At 35.2% G+C, this 27,927-nt stretch overlaps 1 protein-coding gene across 5 annotated transcripts in view; it reads right to left on the bottom strand.

Moving 5' to 3' along the window:
• LOC129004063 (POU domain, class 6, transcription factor 2-like) overlaps positions 1-26,584 on the bottom strand; it is a 106,104-nt gene extending 79,520 nt beyond the window's left edge. For all 5 annotated transcript variants that reach the window (XM_054432442.1, XM_054432445.1, XM_054432446.1 and 2 more), the window contains exons 1-2: positions 26,163-26,584; positions 7,404-7,518 (exon numbers count right to left, since the gene is read on the bottom strand). In XM_054432442.1, the coding sequence (XP_054288417.1) occupies positions 7,404-7,502 (99 nt within the window). In that variant the 5' untranslated portion in view covers positions 7,503-7,518; positions 26,163-26,584. The remainder of the gene's footprint in view (positions 1-7,403; positions 7,519-26,162) is intronic.
• Positions 26,585-27,927: the final 1,343 nt, after the last annotated feature.

Raw genomic sequence — 27,927 nt, 5'->3', positions numbered from 1 at the left:
GGACTTTAGACGGTGATCGATATATCCCCTGCACCTTCTATCTGCTATGTTCCTTCTCCACCGCCTGAGTCGCTTTAATTTGATCGTTTCTACTGTCATTACTCCAGACTTTAGACGGTGATCGATATATCCCCTGCACCTTCTATCTGCTATGTTCCTTCTCCACCGCCTGAGTCGCTTTAATTTGATCGTTTCTACTGTCATTACTGCAGACTACGGTGATTGATATATCCCCTGCACCTTCTATCTGCTATGTTCCTTCTCCACCGCCTGAGTCGCTTTAATTTGATCGTTTCTACTGTCATTACTGCAGACTTTAGACGGTGATCGATATATCCCCTGCACCTTCTATCTGCTATGTTCCTTCTCCACCGCCTGAGTTGCTTTAATTTGATCGTTTCTACTGTCATTACTGCAGACTACGGTGATTGATATATCCCCTGCACCTTCTATCTGCTATGTTCCTTCCCCACCGCCTGAGTCGCTGTAATTTGATCGTTTCTACTGTCATTGCTGCAGACTTTAGACGGTGGTCGATATATGCCATGCAACTTCTAACTGCAATGTTCCATCTCCACCGCCTGAGTTGCTTTAATTTGATCGTTTCTACTGTCATTACTGCAGACTTTAGACGGTGATCGATATATCCCCTGCACCTTCTATCTGCTATGTTCCTTCCCCACCGCCTGAGTCGCTGTAATTTGATCGTTTCTACTGTCATTGCTGCAGACTTTAGACTGTGATCGATATATCCCCTGCACCTTCTATCTGCTATGTTCCTTCTCCATCGCCTGAATTGCTTTAATTTGATCGTTTCTACTGTAAATTACTGCAGACTTTAGACGGTGATCGATATATCCCCTGCACCTTCTATCTGCTATGTTCCTTCTCCACCGCCTGAGTCGCTTTAATTTGATCGTTTCTACTGTCATTACTCCAGACTTTAGACGGTGATCGATATATCTCCTGCACCTTCTATCTGCTATGTTCCTTCTCCACCGCATGAGTCGCTTTAATTTGATCGTTTCTACTGTCATTACTCCAGACTTTAGACGGTGATCGATATATCCCCTGCACCTTCTATCTGCTATGTTCCTTCTCCACCGCCTGAGTCGCTTTAATTTGATCGTTTCTACTGTCATTACTCCAGACTTTAGACGGTGATCGATATATCCCCTGCACCTTCTATCTGCTATGTTCCTTCTCCACCGCCTGAGTCGCTTTAATTTGATCGTTTCTACTGTCATTACTCCAGACTTTAGACGGTGATCGATATATCCCCTGCACCTTCTATCTGCTATGTTCCTTCTCCACCGCATGAGTCGCTTTAATTTGATCGTTTCTACTGTCATTACTGCAGACTTTAGACGGTGATCGATATATCCCCTGCACCTTCTATCTGCTATGTTCCTTCTACACCGCCTGAGTCGCTTTAATTTGATGGTTTCTAATGTCATTTCTGCAGACTTATGGTGATCGATATATCCCCTGCACCTTCTATCTGCTATGTTCCTCCTCCACCGCCTGAGTTGCTTTAATTTGATCGTTTCTACTGTCATTACTGCAGACTTTAGACTGTGATCGATATATCCCCTGCACCTTCTATCTGCTATGTTCCTTCTCCACCGCCTGAGTTGCTTTAATTTGATCGTTTCTACTGTAAATTACTGCAGACTTTAGACGGTGATCGATATATCCCCTGCACCTTCTATCTGCTATGTTCCTTCTCCACCGCCTGAGTCGCTTTAATTTGATCGTTTCTAATGTCATTACTGCGGATTTCGGTGATCGATATATCCCCTGCACCTTATATCTGCTATGTTCCTTCTCCACCGCCTGAGTCGCTTTAATTTGATCGTTTCTAATGTCATTACTGCGGATTTCGGTGATCGATATATCCCCTGTACCTTCTATCTGCTATGTTCCTTCTCCACCGCCTGAGTCGCTTTAATTTGATCGTTTCTACTGTCATTACTCCAGACTTTAGACGGTGATCGATATATCTCCTGCACCTTCTAGCTCCTATGTTCCTTCTCCACCGCATGAGTCGCTTTAATTTGATCGTTTCTACTGTCATTACTGCAGACTTTAGACGGTGATCGATATATCCCCTGCACCTTCTATCTGCTATGTTCCTTCTCCACCGCCTGAGTTGCTTTAATTTGATCGTTTCTAATGTCATTACTGCGAATTTCGGTGATCGATATATCCCCTGCACCTTCTATCTGCTATGTTCCTTCTCCACCGCCTGAATCGCTTTAATTTGATCGTTTCTACTGTCATTACTGCAGACTTTAGACGGTGATCGATATATCCCCTGCACCTTCTATCTGCTATGTTCCTTCTACACCGCCTGAGTCGCTTTAATTTGATCGTTTCTAATGTCATTACTGCGGATTTCGGTGATCGATATATCCCCTGCACCTTATATCTGCTATGTTCCTTCTCCACCGCCTGAGTCGCTTTAATTTGATCGTTTCTAATGTCATTACTGCGGATTTCGGTGATCGATATATCCCCTGCACCTTATATCTGCTATGTTCCTTCTCCACCACCTGAGTCGCTTTAATTTGATCGTTTCTAATGTCATTACTGCGGATTTCGGTGATCGATATATCCCCTGTACCTTCTATCTGCTATGTTCCTTCTCCACCGCCTGAGTCGCTTTAATTTGATCGTTTCTACTGTCATTACTGCAGACTTTAGACGGTGATCGATATATCCCCTGCACCTTCTATCTGCTATGTTCCTTCTACACCGCCTGAGTCGCTTTAATTTGATCGTTTTGTAATGTCATTACTGCGGATTTCGGTGATCGATATATCCCCTGCACCTTATATCTGCTATGTTCCTTCTCCACCGCCTGAGTCGCTTTAATTTGATCGTTTCTAATGTCATTCCTGTGGACTTCGGTGATCGATATATCCCTTGCTGTAACTATTTTCATAGGAATAAATATTGTAAAAAAAATAAATACACTTAAACGTATACTCCTGTGCCCGTCTGTTTTTCTATTACCGGTTATATTTTCTCATACTAAGTGATTCTGGGATCCTTTATTTTTGTCATTTGGTAATTTCTGTATTTTTGAATCTGAGTGAAATATTCTGTTTGTTTCTGTGAAGTTTCTGCTCAAATTCTGTTCATCTGTACCAATGGATGATCAACAAGTTGATGTTAAACTGTACCAAAAAACTTGAATTTATACGCTCAATATTGCTAGTTTTAAAATTATAAAACATTTTGATCAAAAAATTAAAGAAATGAAAAAACATTTAAAAAATATTAAGAATATCCAACACGGTTTAAAGTATCCCTACAATGTTGAAATTATTATATTTTATTACAGGCTCGGTATGAATTTATTTTATTGTAAAAAAACAAACTATTAACAAAATAATCAAACAAAAAATAACAGCACATAGTTAGAACTGTACACGACTCTACATCCAAGTATCCAAGGATGTAACCTCAATCGAAACTTATAAACAAAGCCAATAAGAAGGGGGTTTGTTGAGTGTAGCCGATAGCCAGGCCATGTTCAATTAACAATAAGTAAAAAGCAAGTTGGTCAGTTAAGGGTGGGAGGGTGGAGCACTACCCGTGAAATTAGCCCACACTACCCCCCACCCCCTCAGAGGGGTAACTACGTAGAGCCGCAGCCACAACTATTATTACAACCCTTAGCGAGATAAGGCTGATGAGGTAAAGTATTAATAGTGTTCAGGTAAGTGGGGTGACCAATTCTGTGTTAATGTAATAATTGTAAAAGGTCAGGTTTAGAGAGTGGTTTCTGATTGGTTGACTGGTGAGAGAGCATTTTTATGTATATGATGGGTAACAAATAATTGGGAAGTAAGAAATATGAAAGCTTGGTTAACGGAATCGAACATACGCGTCCTGGACGTTCCACTATTGAAGTACCATCAAAATACTGTAGAAATATGTTGTGCAGCATTTGTGATACGTTTTTAAACATAAGATAATAAAAAACATTGCAATAAATCCTAACAAAAATGCAAATGAGATATTTTCACCAAAAATAAATATTGTTAGGACAGTTAAAAAAGAGTTTTAAACAAGAAACACAAAGTTACAAGAGTGTTTGGGGGAATAGAGTTTTTTGAACTAGTTCACAAATTATGCCGAAATTTTATTAATTGTTTACTTGAATTATCTGCCAAAACTTGTTTCATTCAAATTTGAATGTAAACTTAAATATCCCTTATTTATTATCTGTTAGAGTTTTAGAGACTTCTGTCGTAGGAAGCCGGGTTCGAATCTTACCAAACAGAAATAGCTCGTAGCAATGCCATACTTGGTTATTTCAGTTTCACTTTAAGATCTTATCCATCAATCTAAAAATTAAAAGTCTCAGAGGAGGAGAACATTTTATACAATGCATAACTCCTTTCACTAATATTATAGTTCTTAAAAAAACTGTAGGAGAGACATACTTAAGTAAAGTTATTTGTATATTTTATATTACTCACATTCAATAAAACACATTTAATTCAACACAAAATATGTCTTTACAGGAAATAGATTTTATTAACCGCACGTTGATTATTACTTCTATTTCCTTACTTTATACTTCCTTACTCAGTCAATAAACCCACAAAAAATTCCCCGAAAAACTAAAACCAGCCAATCTACTGATCCAACACTTGGAGCGGTATAATACAATCAGCTATGGACACTCGGTTGCACCTAACATGCATCGGATCATGAATCGGTCCATTTTGTCTGCCTAATCCATCCCAGACCGCTACCCAAGATTGATAGAGTGTATCTATCCGCCCTGGGCGTATGTTTTGGCGGCAAAGGGCTCATTTCACGCCCCCTGCTTCCCTCCAAATCTCTCCTGTCCGAGTGTACTTGGGAATTGAATCGAACGGAATATTTACACCTAGACGCCGCCTGTTGTAAACCCGGTTTCTCCGAATCGTCTGTATTCAAATGCTATCAGCATTTGTGGCGGTTTGGGTTTCAGTCAACTTTGATGTTTGTTGATATTTTGTAGTGTGATTTAGGTCTTAAAAGTGTACATAACACAAAATAAATAGTAATTGATTGCTTCCGGTAAATCGTATTCGAGTTTGCTAGAATTTCATCCGAAATCTGGTTTTCAACAAAATGTTCCTATGACTAGTCGTTATTAAATTTAACTACACAGTAGAGTTTAAAACAATAACTTGAATGTCGCTGCTGTAATAAGATAAAAACTATAATTGGTTTCCACTTTTAATACTACTTATCGTTTAGAATACGAGGAAATGTTGGTTCTGTTGAGTTGTTTTAACACTGTTAAAACAGAGGAACAATAACGTGTACAGTTAGTAATGGCTAAATTATTTAATATAGCAACTTAGTTGTTTTAACGTAGCTCATCAATAATCTATTACGTTTTAAAATATATATTTATGTTTAGATTTTTTTTGTTTTCGTTCATTTACCTTTTGAGATACTAATTTTTTACCAAGTTTAAGTACTCGTTTGTGACAGTCTGACATTCACTATAAACTAATTAGCTAATTAAGCCGAAAATTTAGCTTTTGAATATAACCACACAGAATATAAATAATTTTGATTTGTACTATTAACAAGAATAAGACACGATAGTATAATTTTGTGTTAGTTTTACCTACGACAATCTTACGTATTTCCTACGATAAATGACACAACCTACCACTTAGTTTAAACAAACACACCACAACAAATTATGATTATTTTTGTGGTTTGAATCAGTTGCGTGGCGTTGTACATTTCATGTATGTATGATATGTATGTATATCACAAAGTACTGATGAAACTTCTGCCTGTTAACATTCAACGTCAGATCATCATGTCTCCTTTTGATTCCATGGGTACAAACCAAGTATCTATAAATATAAAATTAGATATAAAAGCCAAAACTATGGCTAAATCAGTGAGTTCAGTAGTAAACGTGATTGCCACAAACGTCAACAATTCCCCGACAATATTTATGAATTAGTAGGAATCAGTAAGCTTGCGGTAGGCTATGTCATCGGGAGGACGTGCCGTCGTCAGGTTTTGGCGTCGCACCTTTGTAGAGTTAGCCATAGAGAATAACTTTTTCTTACAAGATAAAATATGTTCGAATTTGGCAGTTTCTGTGCATATTCTAACATATTAACCATGCAAGGAAAAGTTCTTCGAAAAACTACAACGGTAAACGTAGATTGTGATTAATTACATAGTAATAATTTTCGAACACTTACTTGCCTTATGTACAAACCTACTTACCCACTAATTCCTAAATTAATTATTGTAACAATTTAATACTATTTGACAGTGTATCCTAACGCAAAACCAATTCTTACCCAGTTGTACAATAGTGTGCCTAGTGTTGGCACGGTAGAGCAAATGGAGTTGCAAAATTTAACAGTCTTGACATCTAGCTCGGCTGGGCCAGTAGTTGCAATTGGCCGCGGCTAAGTAGCTTACCGACTAAGTATAAGTGATGCGATTAAGTTTTGATACTTCAGCATCGATCCCGCTAATCCCGTCTAGCCCCTCCTACTTCCTCCTCAGACCTCCTCCTAACTCCTGCAAAACTCCTGGATAACGAACTGACCGTGATCATTCAACCAGCTAATTTACAGCCAAGATTACAGTCAAAATTATTTTGTGAGCAGACATAATGTTGATAATCGAAGGATTAATTATGTTTTTGTGAAGGATGTGTTCTCAATAGTGACTAACTCCAAGATATTCGTTGGGTACTATAAAAAAATTAAAAAAATTAATTATTAAATGGCTTTTTAAAGACAAATCTAATACAAAAGAGTTTTGTTTCGTCTGAGACGCCAATATCACCTATTCACAGATGGACATACATTCCATTATTTTATTCCATTCCATTTTCCATTCCATTTTGTTTTGTCATGAGAGCATGAAGCTCTCTGACTGCAAGCCCGGTACCTATAATTAAACATACCCGGGCCCCATGATGTAGGCCGAAGCTAATGCACCAACCTTTGGTACATCATGGGAGGATGACCTAAGGTCATCAGGCTCACCGGCTGCCGAAGCACACCCTTCAGAGAGAGGGTTTCCCCTCAATAGATGGACATACAACTGTAAGGGATCGGAACTACCAGGTTACATTACTCTTCATAGCGTGTGTTTTTGTTATTGGCGATATTTGAACCCGCAACTTCCACCCACTTTACTGCAGCACAAACAATAATATGCTGTTCCTCTCTTGTGTCAATTTTAATGCAGTGGAGAAAACGAGCAATTCAATCAAAAAACGATGGTGATAGCTGTTAACACTTCGACAGCATACAGAAACAGCACGTATAGCAAACAGAAACGAATTAAAAATGAAAAAATAACTTAAAAGATAAATGGTTGGCTTTAATGGTATATTTACTAACCTCGGATTTGAGATTGATAGGCTCATGCTCGTGTTCACGCTTGACGTGAGGAGGGGCCGGGGCTGTGGCGAGCATGACGGAGTCTTCACCTGCTGCCATCTCACACGACCATCCTCTGAAACATGAACATGTAATATCAGAGGCTGTGGCGAGCATGACGGAGTCTTCACCTGCTGCCATCTCACACGACCATCCTCTGAAACATGAACATGTAATATCAGAGGCTGTGGCGAGCATGACGGAGTCTTCACCTGCTGCCATCTCACACAACCATCCTCTGAAACATGAACATGTAATATCAGAGGCTGTGGCGAGCATGACGGAGTCTTTACCTGCTGCCATCTCACACGACCATCCTCTGAAACATGAACATGTAATATCAGAGGCTGTGGCGAGCATGACGGAGTCTTCACCTGCTGCCATCTCACACAACCATCCTCTGAAACATGAACATGTAATATCAGAGGCTGTGGCGAGCATGACGGAGTCTTCACCTGCTGCCATCTCACACAACCATCCTCTGAAACATGAACATGTAATATCAGAGGCTGTGGCGAGCATGACGGAGTCTTTACCTGCTGCCATCTCACACGACCATCCTCTGAAACATGAACATGTAATATCAGAGGCTGTGGCGAGCATGACGGAGTCTTCACCTGCTGCCATCTCACACGACCATCCTCTGAAACATGAACATGTAATATCAGGGCTGTGGCGAGCATGACGGAGTCTTCACCTGCTGCCATCTCACACGACCATCCTCTGAAACATGAACATGTAATATCAGAGGCTGTGGCGAGCATGACGGAGTCTTTACCTGCTGCCATCTCACACGACCATCCTCTGAAACATGAACATGTAATATCAGAGGCTGTGGCGAGCATGACGGAGTCTTCACCTGCTGCCATCTCACACGACCATCCTCTGAAACATGAACATGTAATATCAGGGCTGTGGCGAGCATGACGGAGTCTTCACCTGCTGCCATCTCACACGACCATCCTCTGAAACATGAACATGTAATATCAGAGGCTGTGGCGAGCATGACGGAGTCTTCACCTGCTGCCATCTCACACGACCATCCTCTGAAACATGAACATGTAATATCAGAGGCTGTGGCGAGCATGACGGAGTCTTCGCCTGCTGCCATCTCACACGACCATCCTCTGAAACATGAACATGTAATATCAGAGGCTGTGGCGAGCATGACGGAGTCTTCACCTGCTGCCATCTCACACGACCATCCTCTGAAACATGAACATGTAATATCAGAGGCTGTGGCGAGCATGACGGAGTCTTCACCTGCTGCCATCTCACACAACCATCCTCTGAAACATGAACATGTAATATCAGAGGCTGTGGCGAGCATGACGGAGTCTTTACCTGCTGCCATCTCACACGACCATCCTCTGAAACATGAACATGTAATATCAGAGGCTGTGGCGAGCATGACGGAGTCTTCACCTGCTGCCATCTCACACAACCATCGTCTGAAACATGAACATGTAATATCAGAGGCTGTGGCGAGCATGACGGAGTCTTTACCTGCTGCCATCTCACACGACCATCCTCTGAAACATGCACATGTAATATCAGAGGCTGTGGCGAGCATGACGGAGTCTTCGCCTGCTGCCATATCACACGACCATCCTCTGAAACATGAACATGTAATATCAGGGCTGTGGCGAGCATAACGGAGTCTTCACCTGCTGCCATCTCACACGACCATCCTCTGAAACATGAACATGTAATATCAGGGCTGTGGCGAGCATGACGGAGTCTTCACCTGCTGCCATCTCACACGACCATCATCTGAAACATGAACATGTAATATCAGAGGCTGTGGCGAGCATGACGGAGTCTTCACCTGCTGCCATCTCACACAACCATCCTCTGAAACATGAACATGTAATATCAGAGGCTGTGGCGAGCATGACGGAGTCTTCACCTGCTGCCATCTCACACGACCATCCTCTGAAACATGAACATGTAATATCAGAGGCTGTGGCGAGTATGACGGAGTCTTCACCTGCTGCCATCTCACACGACCATCTTCAAGGCATGAACACGTAATACAGAATTACAATGTTTGTTGATACTTCGGAAACATACTCCTTAGGTGGAGTCCAATAATAGTAACAATAATAAGATTGATTATTTCTTTCAGTTTGTTGAACTAATGAAGTTTGATAATAATATGGCCATCTTATGTTCTATTTTTATAAAGGGGGTCTTGGTCAGTTTCAGCAGGATTTGTAAGATTCATAAAATTCCCAGATCACCAACAAAAGACTTTAAAGGAAGAACTATGAATCGCACTAATCATAATTAATTGACAGTTTAACTGGTGAATTCAGGAAAAGAAATAATTAATTTTAGTTAGTTACTTTAGTTTTAAAACTGATTTACATAAAGATATTACAAAACATAGTTTTTACAGAAAAATTCGTGCTCATAACATTTTAGTTGTTAAACTTGTTACGCATTGAAAGAAACACTGAATTTACAGTATCGATATCACCTTACAAAAAATGATGAATTATAATCCGCAAAGACAAACATATATTCATCCGAACATTAATAACACGGCGATCCAAAGTCGGTGGTGCAAGAACACATATTAGACGAGGACGTTCACTAATTATGGCCTTGCTAATGCTGTAATACGCGAGCGAAAAGCAAGTTTTTGCGACCCGAGAGGCCAAAAACTGACACTCCGCTACTAAGCTGTTTTACTCCATGCAAATTCGGTTTTTATCTGTTCAGCAATGCCAGCCTTTATGACGTTTAAATTATCGCTCATTTCTAGCCTCAAATTGCACGTTCAGTACAACGGTAGAACTAGAACGCTTTCTAGTTTAACAATTTCGAAAGTGTTAATGTTTTGGTTGAATCTATTTAAGAAAAATGTAATTTATATTCTAGAATGAAAGGATAGTAGAATGACACTCATAATGCAAGTTCTAGGCTATAGGTACAATATTTCTAAAAAACTCTGTAAAATAAAAACCCCTTTGTCTGCCTTTTATCCGGATACGTTTCAACCGTGCATCACTTAAATCGGTTGTCAACAATTAAAATCCTCTAACCAGCCACCTTTTACAAGTCACTTTTACACCGGTCATGATTGGAGGGAAATGAAAGCTGCGGACGATTCTCTAAACTAAACTAAATTCTATGAGTGTATTTATGTTATTCAAAATGGTTATAAACAACGTAGCTAAGAATATGCTTTGTAGATGGATTAATGATTTTACAGACTTTGCATAGCTGGTTACACTCAATCCATGTGTAAGTTTATTCATACACAAAGTAAATTAACAGTTATTCCTCTTAGTAAAGATAACAGCTTAAATGGTCCCCAAGCCCAAGATTTCATATTCGCTTTTCTATTCGGTACAACATATATATAGACCCGTTAATAAAGACATTTATTTATTTATTTACATCTCATCGATTGGGGGGTCTCTCATGTATCGATTGGGACACGGTAACAGTTTGAGTGATAGAGCACATAGGTTTGTCTGACCAAGTCGTTATCCTGACAGACCTTCACTCATATAAAGATACTTGTAGTCTTGAGTTGAATTAATTAAACAGCTGTTCATTCGAAGATGTTTGATGACTACCTTGTCAAAATCGACGGGACACTTCTTTTCACCAACGTATAGGCCTCGGAATAACTCACATTCTGGTTTTAACACCACTACACGTTTCGAACGTGAAATTAAGCCTTCTGTCATGCTACAACAATTTGTTGATAATGGTAACTTTTAAGTTTGCTCTGGACTCCGTTTCGAGCATTAACATTATCACTGGCCGTGTGACAGTTTTAGCAGATTATGTTAATGCACAGTATTTTGGTCCGTGCCGGATGCCCTCATTCAACTCAAATGCCCTCAACAATCATGTCCTGTTTATCTCAACCAAGTGCCTCAATTATCCCCCCCCCCTCCTCTCCCCCTGCCACCGCCAACTTCGTCCTTGCTTTTTGCTAATCGTTGCCATTCGTCCTTCGCGGGAATTCGGGACGTATCTTCATCCGGAGAACTTAGTAAACGCGGTTCGTCCGAATTGGTTTGGTTTGGGCAAATTCTGATCATAAAGGAAAAGAAAAATAAAGTAACATTCAAATTAGAGGAACTTGAAAGCAAAACTTTTTTATTAAGACACTTTATTTTTCAAGCGTTTTGCTTATACCATTCATAGCTAATGTTGAATAAAAAGGGTCTCGAAGATTACTAAAAATACATTGTAAATTTACTCTTTAGTTATTTAAAACTGTCCAGTCAACTTTATACAAATCTTAAAGACACTTTATAGACTCGGGGTGGCAATTTCCCCTACTATGGAACTCTTCATCTCCCGTGCGATTGAGGGAAAAGCAAACTTTTCCCGCTTGGATCACAGATAGTTCAATTTTTCATAAAGAATCTCATACCTGACACCCGCAAACACTAACGAATTCCGTTGCAGCTACAGGTCAAAACCCCAACAACCTTTTCCTCACTTGAGTTCAGTAAGATCCATATTTTCCCGAGTAGATCATGCAGAGTAGATATTAGTTTGCTCTCCTATCTCCCGCGCGATTTGAGTCGGCCCCGTATTTTCCCGCGTAAATCACAGGTGAATCAGATAGTTGATGGTTTTTTCATGAGGTTCGATCAATGCCGTTGTAGGATAATTAGAAACATTAATGAGGCCGTGGACACGCGAAACGGCAATCATATGATAATGAATCGGGCCACGAACAGACCTATAGAATACTTCGGCGCTTTCCATACTTACTTTATACTTTGTTACTTCATTAAGTTCTCTTTGTATCGATCAATGGACTTTTCTCATATATCATATCACACATTGTTGTTGGGTAGGTTCCCGACTCAGGTAACTGTTCTGATTTCCTCAATTCCAAAAACGCATCTTCGTTGTGGAAGAAGGGTTAGTGAACCGCGTTTTCTAATATCAGCTGTTTGAATAAAACTATTTTTCGTCATACTGCAGCAAAAACAGCCGTTTTTAATGCATGTGTTGCGGGTCTAAAATGGCATAATTTTTAGTCTCTAGGGAGTAAAAGTAGGTATCGATCGAAGTTATTGATTGATTGATTTATTAGGTAAGTTGTTAGCCTATTGTTGTCGATCGCCCGACATATCGATGGTATAATGTACTGTAACACAATCGTATTGGACGAAATAATTGAATCACTTACTGCTTAATTTGTACTAGCAGAATTGAAAAACAAGCTGGAAGTTGTTTTGAGAGATTATATTTACTTTAAATTATTTCGTTTTCTAGCTTAGTTTGTTATGACGAAAAAATATAGTTCACCACACGGCCAAAAAGTGTCTTCAACCCGCGCTAATTTTCCTGTAAAACTTGATCTCGGGTCAAAAAGAAACGCTTTTGTCCCTAGTGATGAAATATACTATTGTTGAATAAATGTATTTTTTTCTTCTTTTTTTAAGCCGATGGCTAGACTGTGACTTCTGGAAAATCCATGTAGCCCGAGGTACTAAAGAATATGTAAGTATGTAAGTTTGAAATGGTATTACCTTTGACTATTGATACAACTTCTGTATCCAATAGTCAATGGTATCACTCGTTCTGGGTTTTGCATCATGGAAACTGGCACCCATTACAGTTTGTAAAGCTACATACATACTGAATAAAATACATCTCAAAAAGGATTGTAAAATTTAAGAAGGTATTTTGACTTGTTGCTCAGAGTAAATTCTAGAGTGTAGGCTTTACTATTTGATTGAAATATTACTTAAGGCTAATCAGTACATTAAATACAGATGGTTTTATTTGATCGTAGCTCAACAATTTAGGGAAATTAAAAATGAACAAATATGAGACATATACTCAAGGGGAAGCGCTACTTAAATAGTCTTCATATAATCCATACAGGAGGAAAGTCAAATAACGGACTACAGTATATTTAATCTATGGTAGAACATAAGAAAACTAATTTGTTACTGCAAGTTATATAGTTAAATTAAACCAGAGTATTTATCAAACACTGTACAAATGGAGCTACGAATACAATTTTTAAACAGTGGTAGTATTTTAATTTATTACCTCTAGTAACTTATTCCACAAAATTGAACAAACCTGTATGTGCATCTTAACCGTTCGTATAATTTTAAAACACATTTCAACTTAAATATTTTTAATTATCATCACACTAAATCTTCAACTATTATAATTTTCAAATTCCACACGTGGGTGGAACATCAACAACCAAAACAAAAAATAAATATTACTTCTTCTGTAACACGAGTCGAAAAATCCAATTTGTCAAACTTTGTAGCAACAAGCTAAACTAGTGGACATTTGGAGCCGTCTAGATATGTTTGAAATGGGAGCCGGTCCCACTTGAGCGCGACAATAGAAAAACAGTTATAATAAATAAACGAGTCCGTGCTGCACCGACGAGTGCCGATAAGTGAAAAATACTTTCGAGCGGGTAAAATTAATGAAAATATTTTCACAAGACCGGAGCCCGGCAGGACACCATTATTGTTTAATTAAATAAACAACGAACGTGATTAGAGCTTCCGATTATTTTTTAATCGAATCCAGCGAAAATGGGAGTGTTCAAGTACACTTCTGGCGTTGTTAAAGTTTCTGATTCCGATTACGAGTGTTTCACTTTAGAAATGACGAATAATTGCGTGTAATTTCTTTGTTAATTATTTTCTATTATTTATCCGATAGGTAATATGATTGTAATGTAATATGTGTGATGCAATCGGTGTTTAATTCCGAGTAATTTCATATTATTGTAATGTGATATAAGTGTTCAATTATAAAACTCGTGAAAGAATATGTTTGATGTAATTTGATGAAATGCAGCTATAAAAAAATATTTGTTATAGTTTTAAGGAATTAATACTAACAATAACACTTTTAGGTACGAAAACATTACTAAAGTGCAGTTACGAGAAATGTAGCAATTTTAAAGTGTTTTGACAGTTTTCCGTGTTATCACATTGTCTGACGGTGGAAAATCATACAACCTTTTTCTACAATTTGCGTCACATGTGTAAATAAAATAAAATGCGATTCTACATTTTGTACTTTAATTTGATTAATGTGTTAGTTAATAATTATTTTTCATCTTTATGATTACAGTCAGCCTTTAATATTACAAACTGTGTATGCTGTATTTATTTGGGTTTACATGTTGTGTAGTATCACAATTAAACATTGTTTATTCCTTAGTTTTGAATGTATCAGCCTTCGGTTCAAAAATATCTTAACTTAGATAATATATTAAATTGTGTTATATCAGATTTTGTACCCCAAGTTCTATTTGGGTAATAAAATGATGCAGGAGTGTTGTTAAACCTTTTCAAATAGTGTTAATTCAAACTAAATTGCTTTATGCAACGATTCTACTGCTATAAACTATACTTGTATTTATATCAATTTACTTAAACCTTTTAGATTACCTTACCCAAGCCTTTATTTTAAGCAATTTGCTGATTCAAAAGAATGATGTTTGCTGTTCAAATACACCAAAAAGAATATCACTATTGTCAGGTTAATTAAAGATTATTGTAATTAAGATGTTAACAATGAAACATTTCTATTAGTCAATCTATATATTTATCTTTATCATTTGTTATTGTTGATGGTAGGTTTGTTGTTATTGTTTCATATTTTTTATTTATTGTTGTTGTTTGAAATTATTATTTATTTGTATACCTTTGTTATTTTGTCAGTTTTTGTTTTGTTTGGCTAGGTTTGGCATTGTTACTGTTGTTTGTTATTAGATCATTATATATTGTTCATTTTATTTCTAATATTAAGCACAAAAATTGTTATTATCAATTTAAGTCATCCTGAGTTTATTGTTTTGTTTGTATGCTGTAAAATGGAGATGTCCGTTGAAATAAATAAATAAATAAATAAATAAATAAATAAATAATAGACCAAACGATTTTGAAAATTTTAAGAAATAAAGGGTTGACTGTGAATTACAAATTTGATTGACGTATTTTTAATTGAAATATTGTTTTTTCAATTCAAGTAAACACATGTGTAATTAAATCGAGTCTTGTTTATAAATTGTAATTTTAATGTTTAAACTATAAATATTTTCCGAATCAACGTCTTTTTTTTGCTTAGTTAATTTTTAAGGAGTTATTTCAAATTCGATTTAACACTTACGATCTGGTACGTAATTCCATACAATAATTTTAAAACACAATTATTTTAGCAGCTGTGTAAAAACGAAAACGAAAATCGTTTTCCCAACTCAAAAACAAACAGTCCAATAGAATTCAACAGGTTTCAAACCACCGAAGATAAAGAATAAAATCCCAAAAGGGTAAAAGAGGGAAAGCAAAGTTTGTGCGGTGACACACATTCATGCCCTTGACATTGAAACCTTTAGAAACTTTCTTTCATTGAGAGGGGACGCTTGGGGTTAAAAATATCTCGGGTGCAAAAAGTGATATCGTAAGGGGTGGTTGGGGGAGGGGGAGCGACGTAGTAAAGGAAAAACACAAGTTTGAGATGGGGTTGGCGCGTGCGCAGCCCTGACCTAGGGTAAGGTGCGGAAAAACTGTCTTGTCTTGTAGTCGTCTTTCACCCCTTGCGTTCTGGCCGCGTCACGCCGCGAAAACACGGCCCTGCTCGCGAACTGGCGGGAAAAGTGGATGAAAAACTATGGTTGTGCAGTAGAAGAATATTGAATTTTGGATTCGCAATTTTAAAATAGTTGAAGAACATTATTGGAGTGAAATAATAAAAATTCGATGTCGAAAAAATGGAAATCTTTCAACACTTTAGTGTATACGATAAAAACTCCATATTAATATATTTTTAGGCTTATTTTATGTAAAAATTTGAAATTTTGGATTTGTAATGTTTAAACACCTTATAAGAACTACGTTACTTGTAACCATGTAATAAAAAGGTTACTACGTTAAATCGTGAATATGTACGTAAAACCGTTCCTAAATGAGGTGATCATTTTATGATTCCAATGAGGAAAATTATGTTAAATTGGTTAGGCAGGACACAAAATGTAGTATCTATGTTTCTATGGTTAAACAGTTTTCAAGTGACTCATTCGAGCTTCCTTGTTTAGATACGCATTAAAATTAATTATTAATTAAATCGGAGGGTGTATTTACAACGGACGACCACTGTGCTATTCGTAATTTCATCGTATATAACATCAGTTGTAGCGTTAAGAATGGAAACGCACGGAAGAATTATAAAAAAAATTATAACAGAGAAACTAGAAAAATAGAAAATATTTCAATTTCAACCACTGATACTTGGTGCGTATAAAGTAAGTACATAAAGAAACTAAATTCACCACTCAAGTTGTACAGTGTGTTTAATTAACAAAATTAATAACCGCAGGCGACATCTTGCGCAAACATTCCGTCCTATTGACATTCGATCCTGATTTTTGTCACATTTATTCTCCCGCTCATTTATCAAAGTAACATTAAAACTTTGGCTGGACTCATTTGCTAATTGTGATTGAAAGCTTTCATCTGAGGCGATCTCGATTTTTGTTTCGTCGTTTGTTGATTTTCCTGCGTTCATTATCGGTATTTTTAATTTCACCCCCCTTCACCCCCGACCGGGCTTTAGATGTTCGTTTGATTAACTGTTCAAGTCCTGATCGAACACCTGGCTAATTTATGGATGTTTTTTGTTTTGTATGTTTCTGTTAGCGTTATCTCGTTATTACGAATTCTTTTCGACGTATCCGTCAAAGTCGACTAATTTACTTTTCGATCTGTTTATTTGTCGAGAGCGATTCAATCGTGTATTTCTTGTCGATAAATGGGTGATTTGCTTTGTAACCGGGATCTTGTTAACCTCTCGGATCGAGTTGAAATTTGATTTTAAATACATTTCAGGCCCTTTCTGTTTCGGATAGTTTATAAAATTGTGGAGCGTGTTACAAAATAAGAATGTTTGTAATAGTTTTAAAGTTTTGAGTGTCAAATCTCAAACATCAAAACAAAATAGCTACTTTATTATTCCTAGGGTATTAGGTATATGTATAATAGGCACAGAAAGTTGTAAATTTATAAATGTATACATTCTGACAAATAGCATCACATTAAGTAATCATTATATTTAAAATGTATGTGTAATGAAAAATATTTGACTCTGCCCCAAACCAGAGAAAACTTGTTTGCAATTTTCTCTGAAAAATAAATGCATCTCATTTGAGCCTATCGATTAGAAAAATAACAATTACAATTGTTTTGTTTTATAATTTTACATTACTTTTCCTTAGTTGTTCTACCTTAACGTATATCCTTAACAAATACGTGCCAAATTGATAAAATACATTATGAAACTGATTTTAAAGGTCAAGCAACAATTTTGAATCACCAATAGTCTACGATTCCTAAAAATTAATAAACAAATAATAAAAAAAAGACCAAGTTCACTTACTGTCCATACGCTGCGAGTTTCATCCAAGCACAAACATCAAACTAATTTATCCACGATTGAATTAGCATCGTCAAAATCAACAATAACATAGCCCAGGTCTATGTAACAATTAGATAGTAAAACATTTAGCCGTTTGCAGTCATCGAGAACTAATCAACTTTATAAATAAACACGTTCCAATCGTGATGTAATAATAGACATACGGATAATGCGAATTAGTTAGCATTGTTATTACTCTGAGTCTATATTAACGGCCAAACACGGTGTATAATTTAACATTATAGCCGGCGGTGTGGCTGCAGAAGTGAGGTGGATCTTCTAGCTGGAGTAGACTGAAAATATAGTTTATTGACAAAAAATATTTAGAGATGTATACATGCTCAAGATGTTCTTGGTTTGGAACGAGGAAAAAACTATTTTTGTGGTTAAGAAAATGAATACAATTTTTATAATTATTGATGATTATTATACATAAATTATATTGAAAGTTTAAAAACGTCTCGTTGTTGACAAACAATATGGTGGTGCTTTGGTGGTTGAACAATATATTTCAACTTGACATAGCGCAATTGTACTTTAAGTAGTAAGCAGTTATGCTTACAGCAGGGCGTATTAAAAAGTGCTTAAATACAATTGCACTTTATCAAGTTGAAATTCTCAAAAAAATTAAATAGGTTAATTGGTTATTGAATATATATTTTATTTATATAAATTGAATATGCAGTAAAAAACGTTTTGAATGATTTAATTAATGTTACAAAGGAGAGAAAGCTTTAAATGATTTGCAGTTATATGCTTATTCCTTCAAAATGTACCTATGAAAATAGAGATAAAGAAATGAAGAAAAATAAAAAGTGTGGTGTATTATAAAACAAAGAAATATTCTCAACACTAATTGCTTATAGGGAAATTATTGTGAATGTAACAATAGTTGAAACTACCGCGCATAATGCTAAATTATACACACATATGTGAAAAGCTGCGCCGTTTTACTTGCTGTCATTCAACTGTTGTATTTACATATTTACATTGCACCATAAATATGGTAATGAGTTACAGAAATGTTCGAATACTTTAGTTCCCTTAAATAAATTTAAAAATATGTAGCATACTTACATTAGATCTTAGTCGTGTTTCAGAAAATCTTGATACATTCTGTAAATTAATATTTTGTGGGGATGATTTTGGTTCAAGATTATATTGATTAAAAAACATTACAAGCAATTTTATTTGTAATAGTTACATAGTTAGTATGCAATAATGTCCTCTTACCATGGTATTCCCTAAACTAATTTTCCAACGAGTTTTAACTATGAATTTAAATATTACGAACTTTTGTAAACCACATCTTAAAACATTATCGATAAAATTTAAAATTGGGAAAATGAGTCCATTTAACATCATATGTATCACTTTTGGGTTAAACAGTGAATTGTATCAATTGAATTTCAATAAAAATTACAGGTAATAAGCATACGTAAAAAAGCCCGTTTATTTTGAAAAATACACTAAAAATACCAATAGCTTTTATCATTAAACACCGACATATGTAGACTACAAAGAAACGCAAATACTCCATACAGAAGGGTAAGAAAATTGTTTTAGAAACTGTAAAGTAAACAACCTCCAAAGAAGTTGTTATATATTTAAAAATTATATTGTAACCAATGTTACCGGTTCTTCATAAAACCTGTTCTGTAAATTTCTTTTTATTCTTAAGATGAAGAGATTTAGATTTTGATTCTTATAAGTAGTATAAAAAATAACACAAATATTATTTGAACAAAAAACTTTTCATAAAGTTTCAACAATGAATAATAAACTTTAAATTCACATTCTGTTCTCATACAAACATACATTATTATAAAAATTATTTCCACACAAAATGTTAAAAGTTAAAATTTGTAACTTATATTTTAACTGTGTATAGTGAGCTACAACAAACTGAAATCCTTAAAACCATTATCAACGCAAGCACAAACACTTGCATGGCTTAGCAAAATAATCACAAGGTTACTTTTTAAAACATTCCTAGACACGGGGCAGGTGTACGGACACCCCAAAGTTTTAACTGTTCCAAGATGGCGGCAAGTTATTAAACAACCCCAACGTTCGATGCTAATAATATGTGATTGGGTGCCAATTTGGAGCGATAAATTACACTAATTAGGGTAGAGCTGGGTGTGCTGGGAACGGACGCAACCATATTTCTACTTGCAACGATGTTCTCACGTGTGTAAAATCTTTATCGTGGCTAATAAAATAGAATAAAGTTGTTAGGTTGGTAAGTAAATGTTGATTTCTAGTTAAAGATTCAATTTTTGTATAAAAGGTTGTCTGTAAACAAAAGGATTCAATGACACTAGAAGCTAAATAATTACAAAAAGCAATTAAATAATATCTAAAGCAATTAAATTTTTATTATTTAAGTGAACGTTTAATTGATTGGAAATCGGTTAACATGTAATCGGTCCGTCGGGTGTCTAGAGTCTTAAAGACAAATTGTACAACAGTGTTGAGGTGCTTGGTTTTTCAAACAAAACAAAAATTTGAACGATGTATAAAATATACATAAAAGAAAAGTCAAGTAAACTTGTACCTCCTAATCCCCTAATATTTATTGTAATTGTAGGTTCATTTCTTAGTCGGATTATTCAAAAAAAGTTAAATAAGGAGTAAAATAAAATCATAAGGAGATTAACATTTCTCCTACTAGTTTCTCCTACTCCTAAATATACAAAATTATTTACAGTAGTGTATAATTTTGTATATTATTTAATATGTTTGACATAAATACTTTTGGAAAGAGGCAGCTCAACTGATCGACCACATACCTCCATTCCCAGGTTGGGCCTGAGATTGCATTATTTCCTCAGCTACTGTAATATTCATTCAAAATGTTATTTAACAATCGCACAATAATGTATATTTACGTATCGGACAAAATAACTAATTGAAACTTTATCTGTTGCTTGGACTGTTCAAATAATATTCTATGAGTAGCCTACAGCTAAATCAACAGCCGAATGTACTTTATAATCTAATAAACTATCATAGGATAAATAGTTTGAAGAACATTTAACATTAAATAATCTTTAATGCTATAAAAAACGGATTATTTTCTACTTACACCATTCTCCTACTGGCATGTGATAACGTTAGTATCTTATTTAACAACCGATGATGATATGAATAGGCATTTACGATTTGGATAAATAGTATGTATTAAAATTAAAATTATTTCTTGGATTATTCAACGAGTAAATACGAGGAAAACTAAAGCAAAAGATGATTCAAATTTTAAATCCTTGAATAAAACTTTCATACACAATTTTATTTTAACTAAATAATTTAGAAAAGTTAGATACGTTACGGAAAATGCGCCAAAACTAACAGACCTAAGTCAGTTCTTGCACTGTTTTGTTTAACATCATTTTTATTGTCTAGCAAGATGAATCTGATTCTGTTTAGTTGTGTTTGTACTCTAATAGTGAAAAGTGTTTTTTTTCGGTTTGTTCTATTCAAATATTTATCTAGTAACTTGCCACTCATGTATTTATTGATTGTAAAAATTGTATTTACCGTATGAATAAATAAAGAATATTTCGTGTGCTTTAACAAATATAAACCACTTTTAATCGTCCGATTACGATAGAACCAGTTTCAACTCATACTCAGCAATGACTAATGAGAATCGGACGAGAACCAGAATGAGAATGAGAGAAACTAAGATAAGGGCGGTCCCGATCATAAACACAAGGCTAATTACGATTGAACATAAAAACAATAAAAATTCAATAACTGTTTTTCAGATAGCCAAGGAATGGCTGGGACAGAGCCTAATGAAGGATTATATATTTAATGGTCCAATTCCTCGCCATTAAACTAATGAGGGTTTTATCTTTCATTAAATGCTAATGAACTGAAATGCAATATAAGAATGAGATTGGATTGAAATGCGTTTAGGAAATGCAACCTAGTCGGAATAATTAGTCGAGGATGGATTTATTTGGAAACTATACAAAGTCTGTAAAAAAATACTAAACGGTATAGAATGCAGAATCAAATTTATTTCTACGGTATTCTAAGTAGGGTGTATTTATTTTTTATCGGAAAAAGACAATAGTTAAACAGTGGGAAAAATATAAAACTAGTTTTTGTTTTAATATAATCCTATATTGGGTTACTAAGAACTTTATACAGCCATGATATGTAAATGTTAAGTATAATTAATACAATAACAAAAATTACTTTTACATTAAAAAAACTAAAAACAAACCTAGGTATGATACTATTCTTCGGATACAATTTCAGGTATTTATTAATACAATTATTAGTAGGCTAGCTAATATTTAGAAAATATTCCGAGTCGAGCATAATAATTAATTAATAACTGAATCTGATTACCCTTATCGTGTTACACATTTTTGACTACTAAGATTATTGTACAATTAAACTATTTGATCACAAGTTATGTTTTGTTTTAATGTTCTATATCTATTTAAAGTTGTTATAAAAACAACCTTATATTGAGTTGCAATATATTTTAAGAATAAATAGAAAATTTTGTTCACCCTTCAATCTTTGTATTCTTAAAAAGTAAAATTTTCAAGTAATCTACAATACTTTGATCAAACTTTGGATTGTTCAAAATATATATCTGATTATTTAATAAAAATGCAAAAAAAAATGAATGCTCTATTCCCACTACATTTACCGCATTAGGTCAAACGGCCGATACATTAGTTCCAATTGCGCCAATAAGAACATGGCGTGTTATAAATTAATATCAATATCGTATTTTTGCGTGTTTCTGATTCGAGGTATATAAATGTTTGATTATTTGGACGTTTATTCAAAATTTTCCAATAAAACATTAACAAGTTTTAAGAAAATGCTTACTGGTAAGGATCTTTAAATTATAGTTTTTGTTTTGAGCTGTGGTGTTATCTTTTGTTTCTGTTTAAGCTAAATAAAACACAACTTAAACTAAACTTAAAATTCTTTTTAACTGTTTTCGCTTAAAATATTGAACACATACTTTGAATAGTGAAATTTAAAAAGATTCGGGGATACATAACAATTATTTTGAGCCGAATTGTAAGGTAGTATTTCCCCTAACATTAACAACTTTCAAAATCATATTTTTTTTTAAACCGTGTTTGGTGGACCTACTTTTGATGATAGCATAGATTAAAAGAAGAAGACACTCCTTTTATCTATGATGATAGTTTTCAAAATAATATACCCAGTATTTTTACAATATATAAAAAAAACAATGCAATATAATATTTTAGAAAGGTGGTCAAGTTTAAAAAAAAATTAAAATAATATGCCGGTATTACTGTACCACAAGGTTTGAATCAAGGAAAATTAGTATAATAAAACAAAATAGGTGTTTAGATACAGTATAAATTATGAATTTTGAGGAACAAATAACTACACATTTTTTGTAAATTGTACAGAGAACTTTGCCAAATTACATGAGTTTCATATCATAATTCCGCAACATGATAAACGAAAAATACAACAATTGCAACAAATATGTACTATTAAAACGTAGGCTATGTAACATAATATATAAATACAGATAATTTATTTTATAAACAAATATGTTGTATTTAATTATTTGTTTAACTGATTTATCATGTATAAAATTAACTTACAGCAAATCTTAGGCAAAACCAATTAAAGTATTATTGTTAAAATTAATTTAAAGTTTACGATATTGCCTTTAATAGATTTTGCGTAGTAATTTAATTTGGTTCCATATAATCCCTTTACATTTGCAACAGTTGAATTAAAGTTCTTTGAAAATACTTACTAACTGCGTTTAAAAACTGAAACATGTTAGCATTCCATAAATAAACTGTCAAAAGTTGTTGAAACTTGTTAATATGCATTTTTTTAAACTTAATATTAACAAATCATTTAAAGTCATCGAGTGATTTAAAAGTTTCAAAGTAGTTCTAGGTTTTGTTAAGAAAACAAATTTAATCTTTTAGTGATTTTTTAAGGTAGAATAGCCAATTTTTACTTTGGTCCAAAAACGCTGTATCGATTTGGTTAAGAATCTTCCCTAAGATTGAGTTATCCATGTAGTATTGTTATATTGTTTGCATGTTGCATCAATGTAAACAATTATTGTTGTTGTTGTTGTTGTTTAGTCAAAAACAATTGTTGTGTAAAATACAAACTGCGGACGTTTATAAATGATTTTTGGATCATCCACGTAGACTATTATATTATTAAATTAATTTATAAATGAATAAATAGCTACTGGCGTGTTTTAAACCTCTGATCTAAAGGGTAAAACAAGTCAACATTTAGACTAGAAGGGAACCCCGAAGTAAATTAAAACCACCGATAGTTTCGCCCTCAATAGAAGCCATTACAGACTTTATTATTTAGAAAAGCAGCAATTTGAGCAGAAACGGCGGGGGAAACAATGCTCATTAATAACACGCAATTAGATATTTTCCATGCAGCATGCGAGAAGTTAATCAACTAGAATTACAGCAATTACAGCCAGATAGCAAGAAACGCATTACGTTCGTTATGACTCGGGTAATTTTACTTCTTATTTCCACATTATTTTTAATGATTTCCAGGTAATTTCCCTTCGCCAGGCGATGGTAAATCGTAAAAGGTTTTATTCTGTGAGCAGTTCCAAGGTATTCAGCTAGAGAATATTGGTTATAACTTGCGCATCGATAATAATTGATTAATTAATTGATTGGTTGGTACTTGTTATAGTTTTATTGGTTTTTTATTGGTTACAAATATATTTCATTTTTGTGTAATCTTTTTGCAAACACTGAGTGGAAAGTAGGCATATAACATTTCATTGGTCGATTTTGTAGTGTACCGGTTCACTCTTCTCCTAAAATGTTCGCGAAGATTCGGAAGTTTAGAATACGTAATTGAAAGTTTTGAAAAATTTTTAGATGTTCCTAAAATAAACTAAGAACATTTGTTATGATAATAGTTAGATTGTAGAAGTAGTGAGCTACGTAGCTCCCTACACAGTTGTGTAACTTTACCATGTAAAAATTAATGAAATAAGTAAATGTTCTTATACACAGAATTTTCCATTCCAAATTATTTCTTTTAGGTTTAACTCTTTGCCATTTAATTTGTGTTTTTAAACTTTAACAAATTCCTTAAATGTAACTGAGCCAAATACTTCTATATGAACTAATTCCAATTCTAATCCACATAAATGACTTGACTCGTACATAAAAAACGTATGGTATATTCTAAGTTAATGTAGAAATTACATTACACTAACTTACAAAACTGACAGTTTTCAAGCTAATGTACCACCACTAAAATTTATATTACAAATACTACATTATACCTTAAACTAATCTAAACTACTAGACACGCCCATCATAATCCTGCACAACTTAATGTTAATTGCATTTCAATCTACAAATACATAATGCAAAACGTTTCATTAGATCGCAAACGTCTTACGGTGAAAATTATTGTGACAAGAACATTATTAAGCGCGGATTAGCATATTAAATGATTCACAGCTAGTGCAAGGCTCCGTTATTAGATTACGTAAATTGAAAACGATATTGCGAAAGAGGCAGTGGTAAACACGCTAATGGAAAATAATGAGGCTACTTGAAACTTGGCCCAGGATCAAGACGGTTGCGAAACGTCTGGATCCGCGGGAATCAATTAGTTCCGATCAGCTGTTTGAAAAGAAAAAGAAGAAGCGTTATCAGATGTTATCAGTCGCGCGCCGCCGTCTTTGAACTGGGAAACTTGGGTTGGCGGGGAGACGCATAGACACTACTTGGATGTTGTGGGGATTGTAGCTACTTAAAAACGATCTTAATTATTATCGACTATGTCATTCTGAAAAAGTTCAACACGTCGTCAAAAAAATAAGACGTTGGTATAGAGAAAACATTAATTCGATTTATAGAGTTCAATCCGTGAAAAACAATATCCGAGAAAGTTTAATGGACTTTTTATGATAATTTTAAATTAACATTTTAGGGGCGTAACAAATGTTTTAATGAGTACCACAGCCGTACGTTTTACTATCGAGTAATGCAGCGTGGTTGGAATGTATATAAGACACTCGGCATTTGTTCAGTTTATTGTCGTCGATTGTGTGGCTTTATAACGCAGGGTTTCATTAGAACTAATAGGGTGATTAGTCATACTGATTAGACGACAGACGTTACTGTTAATTATCTTATCAGAGCGCAAGACGCGCGCGTACTCTCGCGGGTTGAAACTAGAAACTACGTCAAACAATGGAGAAGATTTGTATTGTGTGGTGGAGGTACTTACAGGTGAGGCTAGATGATGGACGGACTCGGATGATGACGAGGTATCTATCAGCCCAGGCGGGAGTTGAGGAGTCGCACAGTTTGTAGGTTAGCGTCGCGTCGAGCGCGCGTCGTTGCGGGGCGAGCCGGCGACTTGAGGACTCGCGGGGAAATGTCACAGCAGAAATCACTGATGAAGGTTAAACCGTTTAAAACAATCAGTGGCGATCGAGACGGCCGCGGCGTCAGTCGAAGGCGGAATCGAACAGTGAACTAAACAGTGTTGAAGACAACAACAGCGCGGGACGGCGACCGTCGGCCGTGTTCGGCTCACTTCGGCAACGTTCGGCCGAGCAGACGAAAAGACCGAGCGCGAGATCTATCTACAACGAGACGAACCAACTTCCCCTCCCTCCCCCGCCGTTTCTAATGACTATAATGAATGCTTTGATGAATTTCCCCCCACCGTTCCCTTTCCTACGCATGAGCACAGGACATAATTAGATTCCCAGTGTCCAGTTCCACCCCTAGCACTTATTTCCCACCCACCTTTCCCCCTCCACCGCCATCTAATTTACCCCCTCGCACGTTAAAACCACTTATTTCGTCTCTTTTACTTTATCAATCGAATTAATACTTACATTATTACAATTTCTGTTGCGCCCTTTATTTCATCAGCGGTTTTTTCCTACCTCGTTACTTTTTTCGACTCCCCGACCGAGAACCAATCGCATGTACCGAAATAAATTACCTTTAAACAAATAAAAACGCGAAAAAGTTGTAATAAAACGTCGGACTGCGAATTTCGACTCTTTTCTATTGATTCTTACTTGTTATTTCCCCCGGCGCGGAGGGGGGACATGACGACTTCTGAAATAATCGCGATCGAAACTGACAAATCGAATTCTTATCGGGTAAAGAATACGGAAACATTCTTGTCGTCAAACACCGAGTTAAGAAGTAACAAGCTAGAATGAAAAGCTCCAAGTGACCGCGATAAAACAAACCCCTCTCACCCCCCTCTCCCCTCACACCCCTACAGCTTCCTTCCCTGATCTTCTCCACGGTGGAATTTGTGGATCCGCTTCAAATATTTCAGTTTTCAACCCCAATAATAACCCTTCATTCTTCTCTTTCTACTCGAGGAACAAAATACACCTTGTTGATTTAACTGTAAATGGTCCATAATGTACAAGAGTGTTTACTTTATAGATTCTAGTTTTAGTTGGTTACTTAATTTTAAGAATCACGTAGCAATGTTATTTTTTACCGTGTTTTTGACCTTCCTTAGCAAAACCTTGCGGTTTTTTTTTACATTTCATTGCACTGATTTAGCTTGAGCACTTCAAAAATACATTAAAAAAAAAAAATAAAAAAAACTGAAAGGTAAAAAATGGTTATTACTGCTTTAAACAATAACGTTTGAGGTTTTTAAAATTTAAATTAAAAAAAAAACATCTTGCGAGTTTTATTGTTTGTAATTTAAAATATGGTAGGTTATATTTAACCTAAGTTATAAATTTTCAATTTGTTGTTCCAAATATGTAACTTAAAATCAAAACAGGGTTTCATCAAATACAACAAAACCCCTATTTACTATTGTTTGGTTACAATAAAGATGACCAACTGATTGAGAGCAAATATAAATTATATATTTTTTTAAAGATTTTATTGAATTAGAGTATATGCATATAAGACTTGTTTACTACTGTTATTATTATTTATAAAACGTTCGTGTAGCACAGAAATAATATTGGTCCAAGAATGGAGAATTGAGGAACCCCATA

Source organism: Macrosteles quadrilineatus, unplaced genomic scaffold (assembly GCF_028750875.1).
Source record: "Macrosteles quadrilineatus isolate MER2022 unplaced genomic scaffold, UCM_ALF_1.0 Scaffold_9__3_contigs__length_116548681, whole genome shotgun sequence".
In the NCBI taxonomy this organism is placed as follows: Eukaryota; Metazoa; Arthropoda; class Insecta; order Hemiptera; family Cicadellidae; genus Macrosteles; species Macrosteles quadrilineatus.
This window is presented reverse-complemented; position numbering and strand designations above follow the sequence as displayed.